Below are 24,227 nucleotides of genomic sequence, written 5' to 3' on the forward strand. Positions count from 1 at the left end.
CCTTAACAGAGAAAGTGTAAGAGTGGGTTTGAAGATTAATATGCAGAAGACAAATATAATGTTCAATGGCCTGGCAAGGGAACAAGAGTTCAGGATCGCCAGTCAGCCTCTAGAGTCTATAAAGGTGTACGTTTATCTAGGTCAAACACTTACAAGGGAACCTGATCAAGAGAAGGAAATTTACAGAAAAGTAAAAATGGGTTAGAGTGCATACGGCATGCATTGCCAGATCCTGACTGGGAGCTTACAACTATATAATTGAAAAGAAAGGCGTACAATCACTGCATTCTTCCGGTGCTGACGTATGGGGCAAAAACTTGGAGACTCACAAAGAAGCTCGAGAAAAAGTTAAGGACCACGCAAAGAGCGATGGAATGAAAAATGTTAGGCGTAACGTTAAGAGACAGGAAGAGAGCGGTGTAGATCAGAGAGCAAACGGAGATAGCCGATGTTCTAGTTGAAGTTCCGAGAAAAAAAAACGACCTGGGCGAGCAATGTAATGCGCAGGATGGATAACCGGTGGACCATTAAAATTACAAATTGAGTGCCCAGAGTAGGGAAGCGCAGTTGAGTACGGCAGAAAACTAGGCGGGGGGATGAAATAAGGAAATTTGCAGGCGCAAGTTGGAATCCTTTAGCACAGGACATGGGTAATTACAGATCGGATGGAGAGGCCTTAGTCCTGCAGTGGACATAAAAATAGGCTTACGATGATGATGATGCTTGTCCAATTGTTAGCGTATTCATAGACGATTAATATTTTACTGATTTGTTCGTTGCCATCGTCAAATGCAAGAATCGTCAGGCCCAATGGAAAATAGGCTCCTCGAGGTTCACGCTTTGTATCTGTCGCTGATCCAAATTCCCGAATGTCTTTAGCTCGTGAAAGAAAAAAAAACGATGAAAAAGGAGGCGCAATGGCGTCATGTTTGACGCGCGAAACTGTAAAGTGTTCTTGTCTCGATTGTGATGGCGGCGCCCTGCTCGACTCTCCCACGCAGCCCTCGCGGTGTCTGAGCCGGAAGACCAGCCCAGCCCGAGTGCAGCTGCAAGCTCAGCGGGATCGGAACCCAGCACGGAGCTCGAGTCTGCCTCCCAGGCTCTGGCGACAATTGGGGCTGCACCGTCAGAAACCATGCTGCTCCTTGAATCACCGCAGGTAAGGCACCCCCTACTTTTACTGCTTGCGCTCGCGGGCGCCCTGCCAGCAGCGCCGTTCCTCGCGAGAAGTGTTTGCCGTGGCCTGATTGCGGATATTTTCATTTCGAGTGGGGTGTCTTTGACGCCTGGCAAGAAAACATTGGCTTGTCCTATTGCGAAGAAAAATAAAAACATACGCGCTTAAATATGCTGGGTGCTGCTTTGAGCGCGAGTGTACATATACTGTGGTTTCGTGGGCTTGAAGTAAATTTGTCTAATTTGTTGTTCTCTTTGTTATTCTTATTGGGCTTCTCATATTGTCGATGAAAGGTACTCCAGATTCCAAGCGATGGTATGAGGGACATATATATATATATATATATATATATATATATATATATATATATATATATGGAATAAGACTGCCAGGAAGAAGATATGACATTATTATTATTATTATTATTATTATTATTATTATTATTATTATTATTATTATTATTATTATTATTATTATTATTATTATTATTATTATTATTATTATTATTATTATTATGCAGAGGTGAAAGTGATGAAGTGGAAACACAGTATTCACATCATTTAGCTGGTACTTCTCAATACGCGAAATCCCCCACCCATAAAGTCGCAGGTTCTGGTAATTTGCTTTACAGGGCGTCCTAACTAACATGCACCAAGATTTTAAATTATGCAAATGCCACGTGGCTGGACAGAACCAAAGTGATGCTGTTTGCTGTCGCTTGGAGATACTCAGATTATTTTGTGCATTCCGCCTAATTACATAATTAGTATTAACTAATTAATCGAGTTCTCTAATATTGTAATTAGATTAAAAGTGTGAATGAGAGAATTGTAGAGCAACAAGGAAAAGTCGCGATAAAGTTTTCTGTCGCTCAACACGTGCTACATAAACGTGTTTTTCCGAGCGTGAAAGAAGCCCGCGAATACACGCTAGATTGCCGCATGACTGCCCGCTCGAGGCACATTACGCGTATTCGCGGGCTTCTTTCAGGCTCGGAAAAACAATATCAAACAAAAACAAAGGGAAAATGAGACACCCCCCCAAAACGTAGCCACTTGCTGCGAAGGAAGCCCATACGGTTTCCTCGAAAGAAAAGCCTCGCAACTGAAGAAAAATTTTTCCTGGTTCGGGACTCGAACCCGAGGCCACGGCCTTTCCGGGGCAGCCGCTCCACCTTGCGGGTTTCCGCAGAACTATCACGTAGCACGTATTGAGCAACAGAAAGCTGTATCGAGAGTTTTTCTTGTCGCTCTGCAATTTTCTCACTGACACTTATAGTCTAGTTACAATATTTGAGAAGTTGATTAATTAATCAAGACTATTTATTTAATTAGGCGGAATGCAAAAAAAAAACAAAAGTAATATGAGTATCTCCAAGCGACGGCAAACAACATCATCTTAGATTGGTCCAGCCACGTGGCATATGCATATTTCGAGGTCTTGGTGCAAGATAGTTGGGACACCCTGCATATCGCATGCGGGGTCTTCGTTTGCGCGCGCGTGTTGAGTCAAAGTTCGGTGCCTGCCTGCCTGATTTAGTGACGTCATTCCCACGCGTGCGAACTGCAAGCCGGAACGAACGCCCCGCGTGCTGCCGCCCAGTTTCGTTTTCTCGCACTGCGCGGCGACTGACGAGGCCCCTCGAAGGTTGTTCTGCAGGCGGGTGCTGCGGAGGGCTTTCTGCAAGGGGCCGCCGCGCCCATAGTTGGGTTCACGTGACGCTAATGACGGAGCCCGCGGCGCAGGCGCGATATCGAACGAGCGGCATTCATATTGGATCATATCCAACATGTCCGCCGATACTGCGTAAGATGTGCGCAACCCCGAGTGCACCTCGTTATTGTTGCGCTATCGGCGAGAGTATAGCGCAAACACGGACGCGCCGTGCGACCGGCCGCTTCGATGTGCGTCACTCGAGTCCCCTTGGGTGTGGAACAGCGATGCTCGAGGGTGCCGCTGAGGCTCGTGTAAGCGGGGGGAATCTCGGCGCACAAAAAAAATCCGGACAGTAGTTAGCAGAGGCGCGCTTCATCCGTATACGCGTTGCACGCAGGGTATACCAGAAGATTTAGAAGATGTGTGCCAGGGTCAGTCACAGTTCACCTTCTGTGTTATGAAGGAATCTGGAATTTCAGAATGGTCAGACTGTCATGGAAAGAAAGATAAATCATTTTAAAGAATAAACAAAAAGAAAAGTGGGGCACCGTGTTTACTGCGACTTGTCCGTCGCTCTAGGTCAGTGCTCATAGCCGGGTGTTGGGCACCACTTTCATGCCGGGAGATCAGTCGTTTGCATTCAGTCATGCGCACGAACGAAGGACGCTGGAATAAAAAAATCGTGCGCGCTTTGTTTTGCAGGCTAGGTGAGTGTATTTTAAGTGATGAGTAACTATTCGCAGCCAATAATAAACTAATGTCACGTGATTATATTGAATAAGTTGTTTCCCTGGCCATTCGCGCCACGCATTATCGCACATCATTTTTATAAGGAGCCTGCAGGTACATGTAGCCTCAAAACGAAAAGACGTTGTCGTGTTAAAATCGCTTAGGGAAAAAGAAATTGTGTGCGTGTGCTTTACTCCCATATAGTTTCTTCTTCGTGCCCCCCTTCTTCGGTCGTCCAGCCAAGAAATCCGATGCTGAAGAGTATAAGGTATAAAGCGAACTAGAAAGCAGCAGACAAGGTGTCAGGCCGGAAAGGTGGCGCTGTGTAAAACGCATATCTTCAGGCTCTGCGTATTCTCAGATAGCAGGCGTGAACGCCAGTTTTCATGTCGCTGGTAAGATGAAGCGTAGATGTTACCATTGCAGTCGCGAAAACACAGTCCTATTTTTCTTTCTTTTCCTATTATTTTTCTTTTGCTTTTTCTTTGCGTGAAATGCGCTGCTGCCTTCGACATGGGGGAAAACAAGTCGCTTGACAGCACGCATGGCTCGGCGGGAACCGTTTCTTAACGTTTACGCCTGGCAAGCGCTAAAACAATGTTTCGACACAGGTCACTGGCAAGTCGAAAACGCGTTCGAAAAAGGTTCAAAAAGTCGAAAAAGGCTCAAGATGCAGAAATTACTGCTGCAAGGACGCCCGACCGATTCGAACAAAGACGGCCATGCCGACGACGTGAATCTCCTCGTGGCTGTGTGTACGTGATCACCTGCCCTTAAGCACAGTCCTGGTAAATAAGAAAAACACAGCGTAAGCTTTCGCTCTCATTTCCTCATGTTCCCGAACTCTAGCACGGGAACATCCCATAATCCAGTACATCTACTTGACAGATGTTTTATTTACTGCACTCACTCAGTCATTATTATTCACAGTGATTAGATCGGCGTGCGTTCGTGCGCGCGTGCGTGCGCGCGTGTGCGTGTGTGTGTGCGTGCGTGCGTGCGCGCGCGCGTGTGCGTGTGTGTGTGCGCGCACGCGTGCATGCGTGTGTGTGCGTGCGTGTGTGTGTGTGCGCGTGTTCGTGTGTGCGCGTGTTCGTGTGTGTATGTGTGTGTGGGGGGGGGGGGTTGAGCTAAGGGAGGGTTACCATCGTCGAGCCAGGATGTTACCATGGGCCGCTGTGCTTCGGTTTTAATGATTCGGTATTAGTGAGGGAGATAGTGCTTGCGGAGAGGAAGAGGCGCTATTTTCTGCAGCCCTTTAGGGACCACGGCTCAGCGTCTTGTAGTAGTGAATGTAACGCTTGCTGATACGCACCACAAGGCATGATTCTCCTGTGCATGTCATTGACATTTTCTTTTATTATTATTAATATTCAGTTATTTCTCAGACTGAGTGCTCTCGGGAATTCAAGGCTCCTCACTATATTTGTCACTGGACACGATACCTCGTCAGTCTTGACCATGCTGGGCACTCGAGTACTCCCATGCGCACGTCCACCTCAGATGTGCGTCAAGCGCACATCGAGTCGTATTGCCGCGGCGACAGCGCACGTCCCCCACTGCTCACGGCAGGCACCTGCGTCTCTGGCGCGTCGGAGATTCAGGGCGCCTTCAAACAATGGGCTGCCTTACGAGCAAGCGGTGCTTCGGTTTCCTGCACGAACGTGGCTCGAATTTGTGTCTTCTTTCCATTGTCGGGAGCTGTTCGTTTTATTCTCTGCCGTCAGCCGTCACGATACGAACGTCGCTGTCGCTGCCGCAGCGCGCGGAGCCGCGACTTGTCGGGAGTGAATTTTCGTCACACTAGATCGATGGGCCGATGCCTCTTCTTCACTTTCACGTCCGCACCTGCACATTTTGTTACGCACGAAAGTCGGTCGGAAAACGAGAAATCTGTTCGTTTCGTTGTTCGTCTTGATTTTTTTTTTGTTTTCGTCTTTCTTTTCCCCAAGGATACCGACGGGTTAAGTGACAATGGTCAGTGTCTCGGAAAGTCAGCCTTTCTTCTTGCTCGTCTTCGATCCCGAGTTTTGCCCGCCATATCGAAAGCGTTACTACCAAGTGCATGCGCCCCCCCCCCCCTCTCCCTTCTAGATACAGTCTTCGACTACGCCTATTATTTTTCTTGTGTCTATTTTTGAGCCAGTTGCATTGTCTTTTCCTTTTTTTTTTTTTGCAATTGAAACAATTTGACTGAAGGCTGCAGCCGCTGTTGATGTATGGGCTCCGCGCAGCGCAGCGCAGCAAGCTCTGCGCTGGCAGCGTCGGCGACGCGGTAAAGACTGGCTACGCCACGTGCACCCCCGCTGCTCCCTCTCCGAAAGCCGCCTTGCACAGCAAAACGCCTTCGATCCAATGCGGCGCGATGCACAGCTGCACTCACTTGACGCCACGCCTAACGCCTTGCGAAAAAAAAAAAACTCACAAACAAAAACACTCGCTCGGGGTTGCTAAGCCACTGATGACGTCATGTACTGCCAGCGGCTCTGGTAGCATTACGATAGAAAAGTACCTCTCGAGCAGCCTGGAATCACACCTTGTCCGACACTCCCCCATTGCAACGCCACCTGGAAGATCGCTAGCTCAGTCTCGAGCCGTGAACCTTGAGGGAGTACTGGCACCTATCTTAAAAGTTGTAAGAACTCTTCCACAAGCTTCTCGCGCGTAAAACCGTGACGCTTAGCAAGTACGAACGTTAGGAAACGCTTATAAAAAAAATTAATTTCACACTTTTGGAACGCCGGTCCTGACGTCATCGACATTACCGCGACGTCATGACAGAGGTATGAAGACGTTGACCATTAAAGAACAAAAAATAACGATACTAGTGCACACGTTTCTTGTCGCTGCTCTCGCGTGTGGAAGCCGCAGCTATCGCAGAAGCGAAGCGAGCCAATGTATCGTGACGTCATGACGCATCCACCACCTGAATACCGAAAGTGGACTGAATCCACAAATCTTTTTCGTGATCTTTGCCATTGGCCGGCTGCCTTCGTTAATGATAGGTCCAGCATCAGGATTGGCTGAAATTTTCTCTTACGAACAATTGCACCATATTAGTCGTTCTTGTGAATACGGGCCCTCGTTCGTAGAATAAGTTATTTTCTTTTAGGGCGGTCTGACACTTGCCAGAGTTGTTTCTTTGGTTTAGCGGTTTGTGTCCTTCAGGTAACGAAAAAAAAAATGAAGTGGGAAATTTAGTGTCAATGCTCTTTTAAAAACTCTAACTTTATATGGGAGCCCTGTTTTTCTTGGCGTTTGCCACTTACTAAAGAAAATTTTAGTCAGGTTCAAGTGAATTATGTTTTTTTTTATTGACTACATATTTTTTAACCAACTCACATAAGGGTCAAGTCTGGTTCCAAAAACCTTGATATATAGAAATATAGGGGTAATAAGTTTTGGCCGGCGTTTAAGAGTGTGTCAGTGATACAAATAGATTTTCGCTCTCTGGACCCGCCAGCCAAGTCTCCACAGTACGCGTTTTTTGAGCTGAACAAGTTGCTCAGGGTGCATAATAGATGTTACGCTACATTTGTTGACGAACTTTGATAAGCATTTCGTGGCATTTGAAAAATTGCAGCTCTTTCTTTTTGTCTACCACCATGAATGCGCACATCTGGAGTCATGCATAGTTATAGGTGAGCCTAATGCCCCTCTGACTATTAGTAATGGTGAAACTGTTTTGCGCCATCGCTGGCACCATCGTAGTTGTCTCTTTGTATGTCTATCTTTGATATTGTTAAAATGCACGTAGAAACTTACAAAAGCGATATCCGCTTTAATTCGCCTGCCGAACGCGGTGGCTATGGTGGTGGTCGAGGAAGCGGAACTTGTAATATTAGAGCCTTGATCGTATCTATTCAGAATACATTTGCTGTAGGTGTTTCGTGATACATAGCATGACAGAATGTTTGACCATAACAGTTCCTTAACTACACGCCAAACCTTTTCATTGTGATGACATCTTCGCATGTCTGTATCTGTTGTGAGATCGCCACTCCCCCTCTCCCCCCCTCACTTATTTTTGTAATTCCCGTTCCCCATGCTATAATGTGGGGTAGCAAACCGTATTATATGTTCTGGTTTGCCTCCCTGCCATCCCCCTTTCTTTGCCCCATCTACCTTTCCCTCGGAATCTAAAAAGTATGCATGTGCGCACCGAAAGAGAAAGTGGTTTATTCCTTGGGAAGGAGGGGGCTTCCACTGCGACTTAAAGCCGCTATCTTAGTCTGTCGTAGATGGTGTAAGTTTTTTGCGTACCCTGTCAACACAAAAGAGCGAAAGATTATCCCTTTATAGAAAGGGGGCTTCCACCATGTTTTACATATAGCACGTGGCGCAGCTGATGTCTCAGTCAGTCATAGATGACACATTAAGTCTTGTGGTTCCAAATGTAACACCACACTCGTTGTGCAGATTTCTGAGGGTGTTTTGCGGCCATGTATGGTGCGATGATCAAAGAGCTCTATAATTACAATATATAACGACATGGGCCTCGCCAAAGGTTCTTCCGGATGCACGTGGAAGAGGCTTACGGTAGAACCGACTTGTGAATGACTCTTGTTTCAAAGCAATACGCCGATTGTAATTTGCGTATCTGCTTGAGGCGACCACCACGGGTCGCGATTTCCGAGTTTTTCTACCCCAGCAGGTCAGGCAAGACATGCACAGGATGTTTACCAGCCTCAGCGTTCGGCCAGACATCGCCTTGCACTCGATCGTGGCTTTGCGTATGCTTGCGACGGCGACTGTCGCAATCGAAATTTGTTTGACATCGTGGTGCCTCGGTGAAGGAGGAGTGCCCTTTCCTCGATTTATCCGTTCCCATTTCCTCGCTAGGCTGCGCGAGCCCTGAAAGCTAGTCTCTACGTTTGCGCTGGAAGGTCGTCCTCGCGGACGCCTCGCGCTGCTTATCTGCATTAAAATGCGCTCAGGAATAAGAATAGGGAGCCGGGTCGGGAGAGGGTGCGGCGGCCGACTACGCAGGTGGGTCGCATCGCTTCGGACATCAGAGGTTTCACTATCGTTCTAAAAGAAGCGCATGGTTATCGAATGTTTACGTTGCCGCGGCGACGATAAGTTGAGCTGAAGTGAGAAATTCCATTCCCCGAACGTCAACAGATAAGCGTGCCGCGCACGAGTGCAGAGCGAGAGGTGTCACGCGTGCAGCCGGCGGGGTGGCCGTGCCCGAACGCGTCCACTTGCATCACGCCGTGCGCGCTCGCCGTGGAGTCCGGCCGCCACTCGAGGTCGCACGGAGCGCTCCGCTAATCGCCGTCCTGCTGACACCCGCCTCCGCTTCACAATTTACCCTCTCCCCTTTCTTGCGGCGGAGTCGCTTGCGAGCGTAGTTCACCTTATCTACGTTTCATTCTACGTCCATTTTTGTCACGCCGAGTGCTGCGGAACCCCGGCCGAGCACTCGCACAACGGACGATCGTGTTGGTGACGACAAGCGATAAACATAAGACACTTGTTGCCGAAGGCGGGATACGTGTGTCGCAACCCTGCATTCGACCACGGGCTAAATATGCGCAGTCATTTTTTTGCGCTTCAACAGCGCGTAATGGTCTACACACTTTTAAAACAGTTGCACCCTTCGGAGTGCATATTTGTCCCACAACAATGATCGTCATCTGCCTTGCTTGCGTTTCCTTTCTTCAAAACGCTGCGCTCGCTACTTTCTTGGCAAGAATGATATGTCATGCTGATAACGCGCATGCCGTTTGTGACTTGGAAGTACCGGGCTCGCAGCGTTAAAGAAAGGAAATGCGGACAAGACATGACGATTATGGTTGTGGGACAAGATACCACCCAAAGGGTGTAAACGTTTTAAGAGTACACCCTAAAAAAGTTTACATCCTTTCGGGCTTATCTTGTCTCGAAACAATAAATGTCATCTGCCTTGCTTGCGTTTCCTCTCTTAAAAACTCGGCGCTCACTACTTTCCTGTCGAGAATGCTGTTTCAAGCTGATAACGCGCAAGCCGTTCGTGACTATACACTCTTAGAAACATTTACACCCTTTCGGGCGTATCTTGTCCCACAACGATAATCGTCATCTGTCTTGCCCGCGTTTCCTTTCTTTAACGCTGCGAGCCCGGTACTTCCCAGTCACGAACGGCATGCGCGTTATCAGTGTGACGCAGCAGTCTCGACAGGAAAGTGGCCAGAGCCGAGTTTTCAAGAAAGGAAACGCCAGCAAGGCTGATGACAATTATCGTTGTGGGACAAATACACACCCCAAAGGGTGCAACCGTTTTAAGAGTGTACCGGGCTCCCAGCGTTAAAGAAAGGAAATGCGGGCAAGACACATGACGATTATTGTTTGGGTACAAAATACAACTCAGAGGGTGTAAACGTTTTTTGAGAGCGTAATATTCAGAATGGCGTGCAATTTCATTAAAAAGTTAATTGGGGGGTTTTACGTGCCAAAATCACGATCTGATTATGAGGCACGCTGTAGTGGGGGGCTCCGGAATAATTTGGACCACGTGGGGTTCTTTAGCGTGCACCTAAATCTATGTACGCGGGTGTTTTCGCATTCCACCCCCATAGAAATGCGGCCACCATAGCCGGGATTCGATTCCGCGACCTCGTGCTGAGCAGCCCAACACCATATAGCCACAAAGCAACCACGGCGGGTTGCAGCCTCGTTGCGTAACCGTATATTAGGCTGTATGCACTTTTTTTTGGTCGAGTCGCTTTGATCTAACGGACAGGTGCTCGTCATTATTTAATTAAAAACAAAATTGCGCCCTAAATTTTTTAGAGGCGGTTGCATTAATAGATAACGCCGAGTATTGAACAGCTCAACAGTTTTAACGAGCAAGCTAATTCCACTCATGCCTACAAACTAATAATTTATAGTTGAACTCGAACAAAAAGACTTAGAAAAGCGCATCTGATGACCTGTTTTATTTGAAATGGCACGGGGTCTGTGCCTTAATTCTTTTCCTCATGACCTGTCGAGTTCAACGAGAATTTTGCCTTATTACGCCTATCATGACCAGATAGCCGATGCGGACGCGGTATATGCACCATTCTATACTCCATAAAACTTACCAGGAATGTTTGCACCTGATCAGTCAAGGTTCACTGACGTCTGCTACAACGACCTGTATCAGTTACCACTCATTAACTTCAGTAGAATGCATCACGATGCTGCGCGAAAAGCTGTGAGTGGCGATGATCTTAAACTCACGAAAATTACTTGTTTATCGTCTGGGGAGTGTCACCTATGGCTACATTGCAACGCGCACACTGCATTATTTGGTTGGGGCCCCCGCAGTAAGATTTTAGAAAACCAATCGCTCACGAATGAGCGTTAGGACGGCACATTGATGACGACTGAATGTTCATTTCGGGTATGACCGCATTCCTGCACTTACTGCCTTCAAGCATCGTGGAAAATAAGGTAATACTAAAACCGGGCGTGAGAGCCAATACCGTTTGAGCTGCCGCCAAAGTTGGATGTTAATGATAGAGGGATCAAAGATGTGACGACAACCGCCTCGTTGTCGTCGGCGGTTTGCAAAACGTCTCCACGGCGGCCACCGGGAAGGCAGGAGGGCCCGCGCCCGTGCATCCGGGAAGGTCTCGGGGAAGTAGGAGTGTTCTCGAAGCCCAGTCTCGAGCGGCAGGGGCTGCCGTTTCATCTCTCCCTCCCTCCTTTTCGTTGAGCCGCTGAGTTACACCCCCGAGACAGCCGGCCCCGCGCTCTTGAGCAAGCAGCCCTCGGAGACTGCGCCGTTCGAAATGCAAAAGAAACGAACTTCATTTTTCTTTTTTTTTTCTTTTTTCTACCAGCACCGTCCCACGTTGGCGCAACATTGTTTGCTCCCGGCGAGTGGCTGCTTCACCACCCTACGTAACTTGTACGCCGGTTTGTGATTGGCTCGCAGAGGCAGTTTTCTTTTCAAGGCGGTTGAGAGGCAAGACGCAGCTGAGACTGATGAGAGCACCGAGTAGAACAGGTGGCACCCAGCTTCTCATTTCTCGTAGCTTGCTTCTCCCCCCCCCCCCCCCGCCCTCTTTCGAATAGGGCGATGCGGGCTTGACAAGATAATGCTCACCCATAAACATCTCAGATGTCTTATTCGAGACTAGGTTATACCGCGTGCGGAAATAATATTCAGCGTGGCACTGCATCGTCACATAAGAGGTTCGCGAACGCAAAGCATGGTCGCTATAGCCTGCGTACACTTCGGCACGACGCTGTATATTAAACAGCTCCATACAGGCAACGTTTTCGTGGCAAAAGATTCCCGAGGCGATACATGCGACGAAACACTTGCCTTATTTAAACTCGCCCAGCTGCACGAGAACGCGATCTCGTAGCTCGGGGCTCGCCAAAGCCGGCAGGGGGAAGCACATACCAAGAACCTGTGTTGCACGCAGGTGACGCTCAACTAATACGTCAGGAAAATTAGAATTTGTCGCCACCCACTCACAACAGCTTTCATCACTCCCCTTCTCGCCCCCCCCCCCCCATCTCGCTTTCTCTTAACTCCCTCGGATTGCTCCCACCGCTCAACTCGTATCCTTCTCGTGATTGATAGCTCAATTGTGGCTCCTTTCACGTGGTTATGCGTTTTCGACGGGCGTGGTAAATATTTGCACGTCCGTCAAGCGCTCATTTTCCGTGGCATTTAGCGTGCGTCGCCGCAGAAGCGACTATATACATCACGTGCTTGCGCATATGGTCCTTGTAGCAGAGGTTGTTTACCTACCTACTCGCCGAAGCATGATCCGCGCCAACTGCGGCACGCATATAACTCGGTTTGCAACCTTGAAGACGTCTAAACGTGAACGTGAGCGCGTGCGTTCCTCGTCTCGCGTCAGAGAATAGAGTCATTCATTACAATTTCATTTCTCGTTAACCAAATAATCGTCCTGAGAATCAGACGTTAAACAAGAGTTCTCGGAGATTAGAAAGGAATATACATATGTAACAGTTCTTTGAACCGAGCGTTACTTGGGAATCAGGGCCGCTCGAGTTGGTCCTGCCAAACACTCGCTGGCAGGCTTCAAGCAAGCGGTTAGTCTTTGTCAAAGCCCGCCAACGGCATTTCCCTTCTGGCGTTGCAAGACAGTCTTATAGCCGACTGTGAATATTGCGCACATGAATTGCAAGATAAAGTTGAAATTCACCGTATTTCGACGAAGCTGAGCAGTCGACAGTTACAAAAGTATACAAGATAGATGCACGCGCTAAGCAGCAGGCGGGCGTATTTCATTGTGACTCGGAGTCGCGGTAAATACGATGAAGAGTGACAAAGATTGACTACACGCACCAAATCTCTATGGCCGTAGAGTTCCTCTTCGTGAAAAATTTTGGCCGGCGAACCAACTTCGAGCGTACGTTACTTGGAACTTCGCCTTTCCCCTTGAGAGACGCAAGTTGAAGCATTCGCTTCGGCGATCTATTAAGCGCAATATCGTTAGGTTCACACACTTTTGCATACGCCCTCAAATTGAGTGACGTCATTCTAATGCACATGTACAGAATAGGATAGATTCAGTGGCAGCCGCAAAACCTTTCCACATTGGTGCGAGAAGCGTCTTAATCTGGCTCTGCTTTGTGTGCTTTCAAATCATCATCAGCAGCAGCTTTATTATTATTATTATTATTATTATTATTATTATTATTATTATTATTATTATTATTATTATTATTATTATTATTATTATTATTATTATTATTATTATTATTACGACGACGACGACAGGCGGGGCTGCCTACCATCGTGATCTTTGACGGACGCGCACATATTCGCGACTATAGGCTGTCGTCTTGAATTACAACTGTCACCAGCGTAGGAAAGGGAAACATTGACAACGCTGCTCGGTGTGCCTATATACTGGGACTGCCTACTCACGCACTGAGTTATCTGCTGTTCTGCGGGTCCCGCCTGAGCAGAGACAACCTACGCGCGATTTTTTTAGCTTTCCTCGTGCCCCATGCGCCGTGTTATGACCAGCTGGGCCCTTCACCTCGAGGGACCCAGCTGATGTCACCCATCGCTTTGATCATGATTGTCACATCTCCCGCGTCGGACGGTGTTTTCACCGCATTCAAGGGGGACTGTACACGGTTGAAAGCCATGACCTTCGCCAGCATGAATTAATGGTCAGTTTCACTGAATACTCTATCAGCCAAACCTCTTAATCCATCGCCCAAGAAGGCTCGTTGTGGTCAGGAGCCTTCCATGCATGGCCAAAGCAGCACAGCATGGCCGTTTGCGCGACACGACGTTCCTCGCGGTCAAAACTTGTACCGAATCCACAAAGCTTTCCAATCGTAAGGATCGTTCGTCATTGGGCAAGATGGGAGAGAGGAAGACAGATACGGTAGAGAGACACACACGCACACATACTCACACAATCATACGCACCCAATCACAGCACAGGATGATGTTCAGCACCATGAACACCAAATAAGGCTAGATCTCAAAATAGGCATAATTGCTTACGCGGATATGCGTACTGACCATTGTCCTCAGTCTAATTAAGTTAACTACAAGACAAATACAAAGGTGCTCGTTCGCCCCAGTTCCGCTTTAACCGTACCACCTAGAACCTAAAACTTTCTAATATCATTACTTCATCTAATTATTTACTGCCCTCGACTCTGTGCACGCAGCGCAAAAACGCCGGCGTGGAAGTTGGTCTGCGCACTTTTCACGCGTCACTGTAGGCAAGTGATAAATGAGGATTAACCATTAATGTGGCTATTTGGGCACGTTGGTGATCCATTAAGATCAGTAGACATAACAGTACTGTATTAACCAGCACTGAATGAAAGCCGCGTAAATGAACTTGTATGACGACATCACAGTGGATGTGAGAACACGTAGCCAATGCACTAGTGCAGAGAAAAAACAAAGAAACGAAAAGTAAGAAGCAGGGTTCTCGTAAATAAGCACAGGTTTAGCGACATCCGAAATAATCGGACTGAAACTCGAAGCGTTGAATCTCAAGCATTTCCGGCATATTGCTCGTGTTCAGCCTGGGTAACCTGTTTGACGAACATGCAAACATTGCCGTCAGCGTTGCCCGTATTAAGGTTGTTTGGTTATTTGTACATCGTTTCAGAAGGATTTCAAATACGGGGTTGTTTCAGAAGAAGTAGTATTCTTAATATAGCTTATCTTTCTTACGCGTATTACCATCAAATTTTCTTACGACGTTACAACCATGCAGCGTTCCATTTAATGCATTCTGCTGCTACAAATGCGACGCGGCGTTGGGAGATCAACATAATGGAACACGTTGAGCGCGTACGAAAGACCACGAAGGCTAACAATGCAGTAATGTTTCGTTGTTGCCCTACCCTTTAAGAGTAGACATTAGGAGACAGTAAACGATAGCAGAGTTTTTACGGTCAAACTTGAAGCATTCTGAAGACCTGGAAAAAACTTGCTCAGCTCGATTTGCCATCATCAAGCCTTAATGAGACCCTGTATTTGTTCAGTGTAACTTGTGTGAAGCTGGAAATCATTTGTAGACGGTTAAGCAAACTCCCAATTTGCCTCTGTGAGTGTAAAAGCATGACGGTTCAATTCCCTCGATCTATAAAGGCAACAGTTTACCGAATCGAACAGTTTCGAGCCATTGGGGTTTTAGATGCGAAATTCGTGTTTAAATATCATTCAGTGAGGACCAAGGAACGTTTATCATGTTGTCTGGTTTCTACCTTGCTTGCTACGTTTATTGCTCTATTCAAAATAAACTCATTAACATTATCGTGTCGCATGCTATTGTTGTCAGTTGCTTACATTTGATCTTTTACCGTACAATGGGTCCTCCGTATCAGGACGAACAGGTTAAGTGGACTAAATTTTATCCTTAATGAAAACGATCGAGCGCTGATGTTCACTATAGAAAACAGCGCACCAGCAGACGCATGATTGACGGGAGAAAGGGACACACGCGCTTACCTGAAACTAATATTATTAAGAAGGACAAAGCCAACAAACACTGACACTAAGGACAACATAGGGGAAATTACTTGTGCTTAATAAATGAAATAAAGAAACGATAAGTTAATGGAAATTAAAGTGGATGAAAAAACAACTTGCCGCAGGTGGGAACCGAAGGTTGTGGGTTCGGTTCCCACCTGCGGCAAGTTGTTTTTTCATCCACTTTAATTTGCATTAGTTTATCGTTTCTTTATTTCATTTATTAAGCACAAGTAATTTCCCCTATGTTGTCCTTAGTGTCAGTGTTTGTTGGCTTCTTATGATATGACTAATACATATATATAGTGAGAGAGAGAGAGCATATACACTCGCCTGGTGACACACCTTGCTGGTGTTCAACCATACACAGGCGTAATCTTGAGAGGGTGGCCTGCATTCATTTGAGTGCCCATAGCCATACCAGCTTACCAGCGCATTCACATGTGGCACCGAAATTGCTCAGCAGATAGGAGACGCATCTTGTAACCGCACAAAAACAAGGGACAAAGAAGGAACACACAAGACAGGCGCGGAACCTTGTTTTTGTGCGGTTACATGATGCATTCCAATAACGACCACCAACTAGCCCGCTTATCTTTGTTAGGTAGGAGACGCCTTTGCTGCAATCAGCGCCGCGTTCATAGCTGGCACATTGCAGCCCTCACGTCCATCAATCGAAGCAGGGGGCAAAGGAGGACATCGAGAACAGCGTCCAGGTGTGCACACATTACGACTTCGTGTAGACCTGTACAGTTAAATGCGCGTTTAAGACTGAAATGGTGTCGCGTCGTGAAGCGCCTGCGATTTCATTAATCCGCAGACTCAAGCAGAGATTCGCGCGCCACTCTCAGCATGAGTCCTTTGTTTGCTCGGTTTGTTCACCTTGTAATTGGCGTTCTTTTTTTCTTTCTTTTTTCTTTTTGTCACTTATCAATGACACAGAAGCCACGACTGTCATAACGAAAAATTCATTTGCAGTGCAGAGCTCAAATATCTACCAAACGCGAGCACAGATGAAATGCTAAAAGGGAATGGATACACGTTAGAAAAAGGCTCGAGGCAGCTAAAAGTGCGGCGTCTTGTGCTTGCATTTCTGCGTGACATCGGTTTGCTGGGAGCTTGATAACTCACTTTTGTGCTGTTTTGATAAGTCACTTCTGTGGTGGAGTCATTTTCGACCCAGCTCGTCATGCTTGGGCTGCCTATAACATCATGTCAACCACAAACACCAAAACCAATTGAAAGTCTGATGAGACGGGAAAATAATGAATACACTTCACTCAAGTTTGCCCGAAGCCAGAATTTACAAAAATTTTCAAGATTTCGGAGCCATGCTTTATGCGTGCACGTCTGTTCCGACAGGCCTTCATACTGCGTACGGTGGTCGCTCTGTCCGCAAGCTGAGAGTACACGTATAGCCCAGACGTTGTTTGTATCAGACGCGTCTCTTTCCCTTAAGTTATCCGGGAGCCATCGACCGAAAAATTCACGTTCATGCTCTGAAATGCCGATGGTCGAGTTAATGATTCTGTTCAGGTTTCTTAACGGGGGCGATTGGCCTATGTGAACGCCTGTGACTTGCTCAGGCCCTCCGCGTGCGCGAGCCCACCGCGTCTTTCCTGCACCCCCTCCCCACCTCCCTCTCTCTTTATCATCTTTATATTCCCTCTTTCCCGTCCCCTAGAGTAGGGTAGCTAACCAGACGTATTTCTAGTTAACATCTCTTCATTCTCTCTTTCTTTCCTCCTCCTCCTTAGCCTTAGGCTAGCAACTAACTGAACAATGTACCAAGAAGCACCAATGCGTTTCGTCGTCTACATATTTTTGAGGTTCCTTGCTGTAGTTTCTGCAAAAAAAGAAAAATCTTAAAGCGTTATATTAAGTCTGTTCTCATTCTGTTAATCTCTGACTTTTCCTTATTTATTTCTCCCTTATCACATCCTGCTGCGCTGCTGCGTACGTAGCGCTTGCATAATACTAGTACATGGATGGGCTTGCTTTTTGGTTCATCTCTCGCTCTCTAATTAAAGAGCGTAGTGCGCACTGAAGCTGAGTATTTGTGCACGTCTCCTACTTCTGGACACGCTGTACCAATCTACTGGTAGCAAAAGTAATCGTTGAAGCTGAAGATTTGTATACTTCGGCCACATGGGTTCGTATACACGCATATATCGGTTCGTACCTACACGAAAATACCTGCGCTGTCTGTCAATACTTACTGTAAATCGTGTCCAGCCATCGCTTCTTGTGGCGTCTGTCGTGGAACAGTGCCATATTGACAGACACATACAATAACGGGTTTGGCGACGAAGGGTGGAAATCTCGAAGTGCTTTTCTGTGTGGTTTCCGCGGGCGTTTTGTTCCAGGCAGTGTTCATATCTTGCCTCATTCATTGCTGCTCCAAGTGGCCGCTAATATTCGCGGTTCAGGAGAGAACGCTGGTTCTGGAATCGCTTGCATCACACTTAAAACCATCTAAAAGCCTTCGGTCGTGTGAACATGAAGCACTCGACAAGACTGAGTGTCTCTTTAGATACGCGCTCCCCACTCGAGACCTGCCTCGACGGAGGAACATATAGGCGTGGCGCGCTAGGGGCGTACACGAAGCGTGCCCTCACTTCTCGAGGAATCGCAAGAGTCAGATCAAAAGGAAGTGAGCGGGCGATCGGGCGCGCCTGGTGTACCTATCAGATGGCGCGGAATGGTATCCGGAGGTCGCAGCTGAACGGAAAAAGGTTCGGCAAGCTCGGATAGCCAGTTTGCGATGTTTCCGTCGAACCTGTGTGCGTATACACTCCGGTCCTCGGCGTCCCGCTCTCCCTCTGATTACTGTTTCCGCTGACCATTACGGCGTCACACGCGTAATTTGCATTGGTGTAACGTTGTTCCACACCCACCAACAATGGCGTCTGTCGTGTTTAATGCGGACGCGCGCTACGGGAGACGGATGTCGTCCAAGGCGCTACGCGCTCGCCTTGCGGCAGCAGCGGCTGCGCGCAGTTGACACGCCGAGGAGACGCGTGGCCCGATCCCTAAGGATGAAGTGCCTCGACCTCGTGTCAGTGTCATTTCGCGCGCATGCGGCGAGGGTGCGTAGCGCGCTGCTGAGTGGACACGGAGCGCTCTCTCCCCACGGAAGCAAGTGCCGGGGGAGGCGGATGGCACCCCATTGGCGCCGTTGACGTTGGTCTCCGCGTGACGTACAGAGTCGGGCGTGTGCACGCCCAGCACCTGCTGCTGCTCGCCCTGACCACGTCTAGCCTTTTGCGGATCGCTCGCTGTGCTCGCGCCCTTGCCTGTGGACATGCTCTCCCCCACCGTGCGCCCTTCCCTTCTAGCCCTCTTTCCTCGTCATGACATGCTCTCGTCATTGTCTCTGGCACCTGCGAACCGCGCATCACCACTGGACATGTAATCCTTGACGCGACCGATTATATGCAACCCACGGCTGCACTCGTGTTCATTGCGAAGACAGACTGCCGCGGATGGAATTGGACGCGGCTCTTAGCATCCAAGGCGCCTGGCACGGTCTCGTACGCAGAGCTCACGTAAGGCTCCAGAACCACCAGTCATGGGGTGGCGGCGATCGGACCCGCGCGACTGCCACGTATCCACTCGGCCACTGGCCGCGCGCGCAGTCCGACATTCGCCTGCCAGCCGTTCATTCGTTTTCATCGAGCTCTTAGCTATCGAGCTGTTGAGGAGGCACGGCTGACGACGCGGGGGGTCTCGCGCCATTATACTTTGTGTGTTTCGCTCGCTCTCCCTTGTTTCTCGGCGCATTTCATGCAATTTTTTATGTACTGAATGCGATTTGTATGATTGTGGATCACTTGCATTGGGTAAGCTGCGTGATTAAGCAGTTGCATTTCGTGCTTCCTGCGCATGCATACCGGCGTTCAGTGTGATCTTGAGTTGCGATATTGAAGTATGTGCTCGCAAATTATTGCAAGAGTCATGTGGAGCGTACCATGAAGTGCCGTACTATGTTGGAAACGCTGCGGAGAAGGGAGCCCACTGGCCCTCTTCTCCGCAGCGGCCGCTCTGCAATGTTTCCGGGAGCTGCTCGTAGACTCTCCAACCAAATTCGCCTTCCCCGTGCGCGTTTCGCGGCAGAGCCATTGGCTACGTGGGTTGCTTTCGAGCAGCGCCCATTGCAAGCGCGGGGAAAAAGCGCACGGGCCGGGCTCGGCCGAGGCCTGCACTGAGCCCGGCCTGTGCGGAGTTGGGGTGGGGGGGCCGCATTGCGTTGCCGGCGGACTCACATTGGATCGTCCGCTGTTCGTTTGCAGAGCGCGGCGTTAACTTCCACGAGCAGCCTCTTACACGCCGACTACCTCTCATCCTCGTTCACAGCCGAGGAATCGTTATCGCTGAGCGAGGAGCTCAAGCTCCCCGGTCTCGATTTAGTGGGAGCGCAGATTCCTTCTGAGGTATTCGGCAGCACCGTGAGAGAAGTCTCCTCTTACCAGGAGATGTTCCAGTCGGGCTTCCCGGTGGTCAGCAGTCCTTCCCTCACCGAGCAGCCGACACCTTTGACTCCCTTGAGCATTTCACCTGCAAACCCCTCGGCCCTGCCCAGCTTCGAGGAGACGTACTCGCCCAGGTGGGTTGTGCGTGCCGCTTTTGCACCAGCCAGACTCTTCATCAAAAACCCCTTGCTTCCAGGTACAGGCGGGACATCACACACTCCGGCGTGTTTTCCTTCAAGTTCGAAGAGCTGCGCTCGGACACCGAGCTGCCGGCTGAGGCCGGTAGCCCTGAGGCCTACCAGGTGTCCGTGGGCGGCTTCTCTCCTAAGCCTCACGCGTCCACCAGCTATCGGCCACCGTTCACGCCGCCACCTCCGCCGCCGCAGCCGATGGCTGGCCCCTCCCAGGAGTTCTACAAGACAGAACCGCCGTCGTACCAGAGCTCAAGCTGCTATGTGCAGTATCAGGCTGAGCAGGAACATGCCAAAGCCGGCTTCTCGGGCTACCTTCACCCGTCGCCACCCGTGTTCCAGAAGGGACTCGTGTTCCCGGGACCTTCAGAAAGCTCCAGCTTCAGCCTCGTTTCGGCCGGTTCCTCGTCCTCCCTCGCATCGTTCCCGGGCGACCTGACGCCGCCACTGCCCAGCCCTGGGGGCACGTGGCCGCAGGCCCGCAAGCCGGCGCTCCTCAAGGCCGCCGCTGCCGCTACCAGCGAGCCAGGGTGAGTCAGGCTTTGGTGCACCCGCATCATGTTTCAATTGCTGCTCGGAACCGCTTTGTCATTGTGGTAAAACAGTGCACAGCCCTTCAAGAGCTATGCTGTGGGCTCTAATGTGCCAGAGCGCTAGGAGTAAGAACACACTTGTTTTTTACTAGCTAGGCCACTCAGGCGCGCCAGCAAACTGTGGATGCTTTCTTTATACAGATAAATTTTGATTTTATCGAATGCCTATTTTACCTGGCGCCTTTAGATGGTCTTAGTGTCGCATGCCGTTCTGGAGTGGCCAGTTAACGTTTTCAGTGCTCTCTGTCGTCTCTATGCATCATTAATACCGTTGTTTCAGGAAGCAAAGTGCCGCACTAAATGTCATTTTCTGTTGTACGTCCGCAGTTCGCCTTGTGGAGTAATGTAATTTGTGTTTCCGGACTCTCATAGTATGTGCCCCCTGTCTTTTCCTATCCTGTTGGTAACCGCTGAACTAGCGCGTTCTAATCAGAGATGGCTGCTGCGCCATCAAGATTACTTCGGCGCCTCCAGACTTTTCCGACAAAAACTTGCTTATCGTTCAGGTACAGCGAGTGCAGGAATTTACGCTGCCGTTGTTCATGCACACAGCAAATTTTAGGCGCTGCGCCACAGGAGCTTGCTGGGAACGCGCATGCACACTTCCTGCTGTGCGGGCAGAAACCCATCCTGGATTGGTGCGCTGTGATTCTGTGGTAAAGACATTGCCGAAAACATAATCTCTCGGCAGTTAAATGCATCCTTCCTCGCATACTCTGGTACCGCTGTATAAAGTCAAGCGCAAAGCCGAAGCGATACTACACGCCGTAAACAGCGGCGCACAGCGGAGTCTGGTTTCTGTGGCTCGGACGGTGGCGCATTGTGTGCAGCTGGTTCGAGAAAAAAAATGATGAATAGCCGATTGGACAGTGACGACAGACAGATCTATACTGTTATTTTGCAAGCAAGTCTGCGTTTGCGCTAGTTCTTTTTTTTTCGGTAACATGACACAGAAGAGTGCCCAACGGCGCCTTTCGATTGTTCGCTGGGCGTCAAAGGCACTCTCGACTTGACGTGTGTTACATACAAACCTCTTCATCACTGTTGATGGTGTGTCGACATTTGTGAGGGTGGAGACTTCTGTTAAACTGCATTTACCAATGAAGTCAATCATTTGACCTGGTCACCAAAGAAAGCCTTATTCGTGGCGCTATTGGGGCTTTGCGAGGCAGCTGCCGCAGCCCGCCTTCCGCGCAGCCCTTCGAAAATGTATTCATATCAGTGGCCTGATCCGAGCCCACTTACTTTTCTTAAAGCGCTAATTTGTGGACTCTGTATTGCGCAGTTCCACAGCAGTGCAGTAAGGTTCTGTGAAATGTAAATAAAATATCAGTGACAAAAAACGTTTAAAATAGTGCATCAAGACTATTTCAATCCTCGCTTAACCCGAATTACGGATCACTAATTCCGTATGGCTCGAACTCTTTGCAAAAAGCAGCTCGTTGACTTTGCTCTTCTGCCCTAAAATTGATATGTACGGCGCTTGTGCTCACGTCGATATTGTTTTTAATATATTTTCTACAGATGGGAAACTACGGTGTAAAAATTTGAATTTCAGTTAAGAGCCCGGGCAGTGGCGACAGAAAGAAGAAATATATTACTTTCGTTGTCAGGTTACCATATATGATCGTCTTCCATTGCACAGTTTGTGTACCGTGATGCATCCCGTCCTCGTCAGAATTGCGAGGCGGCCGCAGTTCAGCGTTCATAAAACGACCATGAGCACCACACCGTTCGAAATTAAAGCATGACCGTTAACAAACATACCCTGCGCTAGCAGGCTATATAGCGAATGTAGCGAATCCACAAGGTTTTTTTCATGTATATAGGAGAAGGTAACCAGTAATAAGTGCGCCACCAATCTCAGGCTTCCGAACACTAAAAGAAAACTCATGGTACGCGAAGGTAGGCGTACGGACGCAGGAACGAGCAGCAAAGTGTAAACGTCTTTCCTGTTCTTCATATGTTCTTGTTTTGCACGCCTGCCTTTCAGTGCCATGAATTCCAACCAATGTTCCCAGCTTTTTGTCGCTCTGACAAAACTCCGTCCGTCCTCAGTCACTGGGTTGCATTCAGTTCACTTTAATATTTTCTCCTAAAATCACTCCATCTAGATCATTTCCTATAAATCCTGTCCCAAGAAATCAATCGGATTCGGCATGCACGTTCTCGGGAATTGCGATAAAAGAGAGTGGCGAAAGGGCTATCGCGGACTAATTCCTTGACGTGCGCGCTTATTCTCATTCCTCAGCTCTTTTGCTAGTAGTTAGTGCTTTAGCTCATGCGCGAACAACAAGCAAACCTAACCGTGTAGAACGTCTCTTTCTTTTCTTTCTGTAGAGCTAAAAACAACCGAGTTAGTGCGTCAGTTCCCCTATGTCAGCATCGGACAGCTTGTGACGAGCACAACTTTTTGTGATCGCATTTTGATAAGGTCACATTCTTATCCGTGCGCGGCAGCCGTCTGCTTTCGCTGGAAACAAAAAAACGTGCCCTCACTCTCATCGCTATGGTGAGGGAGCAGCTACTGGAAGGCGGAACAACTCTGAGGAGAAAGACGAAAGTGTCGAGAAGCGACGTCCTCTTTCTCCTGCTGTGACGTCATCCACACTAGTGTATGAACATAATGTTCTCATGGAAGATACCATTACTTAAAATATAACTGTGATACTCTTATCATGGGATTGTGGAAGGAGTATGATTTTTTTTTTTCTGCAGCCTGGAACACTAAGAACTCGGCAAATTACTTGACTGGTCAGTTCACTGGAGCAATATTCGAAAAGCTACCCTCCTCAGAATTAAAGCGATTATTAACTAGCGCCACACCAGTAACATACTAGACCAGCAGCTGTTCGTAGCATTTGTTCGCTTATTCTTGTAACCATAGGGTATGGATACGCTCGGTGGCGCCTTTTAGGTGAAATATGCACGAAGCAGACCACCCATATTACCACATATTTCTGTCCTTGTGATGTAGTGTACGCCACTTCCTATGGCGGTCATTTCGAGCATTGTTTGGCCGAGTTCCTATGGTATTAGTAGTGTGGAAAAACAAACGCCATACGCTGCCGGGTTTTATAGCCTCGGAGATAGGCTGGTACGTCGTAGTAGTATAGCTGTGGTAGTCAGAATGCCTCTACAGACATAAGGCAGTTGTATTTTTCCGATTACCTTTCTGTGTCAGGTATGCGGTAAGAGCATTGCAATGTACTCACTATCGAACAAGTGTTTATATCTCGGCAAAGGGACTGTCGATTCCGTGCTTCGACAACCCCTTCATACTTCATGTCGTTGTCGTGCACTTCCTTTTACACACAAAGAGCGAAGTCAGTACCGGCTGTCCTGACGCGTCGTTCCTACTTTACTGTACATTCCACGTGGCAGGATTTGGGCGGCTTAATTTCTTGCTGCTGGGAGTCGTTCTCTGGCTTGCATGTTCGTATA

The 24,227-nt window shown here is 48.5% G+C and overlaps 1 protein-coding gene across 12 annotated transcripts in view; it reads left to right on the top strand.

Moving 5' to 3' along the window:
- Window positions 1-24,227, top strand: part of Hr38 (Hormone receptor-like in 38) — a 49,348-nt gene that overhangs the window by 16,832 nt on the left and 8,289 nt on the right. For 5 of the 12 annotated variants that reach the window (XM_075676993.1, XM_075677035.1, XM_075676962.1 and 2 more), the window contains 3 exons: window positions 1,002-1,159; window positions 19,820-20,133; window positions 20,196-20,720. In XM_075676993.1, coding sequence (XP_075533108.1) covers window positions 1,002-1,159; window positions 19,820-20,133; window positions 20,196-20,720 — 997 coding nt within the window. The other 7 variants (XM_075676969.1, XM_075676974.1, XM_075677000.1 and 4 more) reach the window with 7 other exon arrangements.

The sequence above is a fragment of the Dermacentor variabilis genome, chromosome 1, assembly GCF_050947875.1.
Source record: "Dermacentor variabilis isolate Ectoservices chromosome 1, ASM5094787v1, whole genome shotgun sequence".
Taxonomy (NCBI): Eukaryota; Metazoa; Arthropoda; class Arachnida; order Ixodida; family Ixodidae; genus Dermacentor; species Dermacentor variabilis.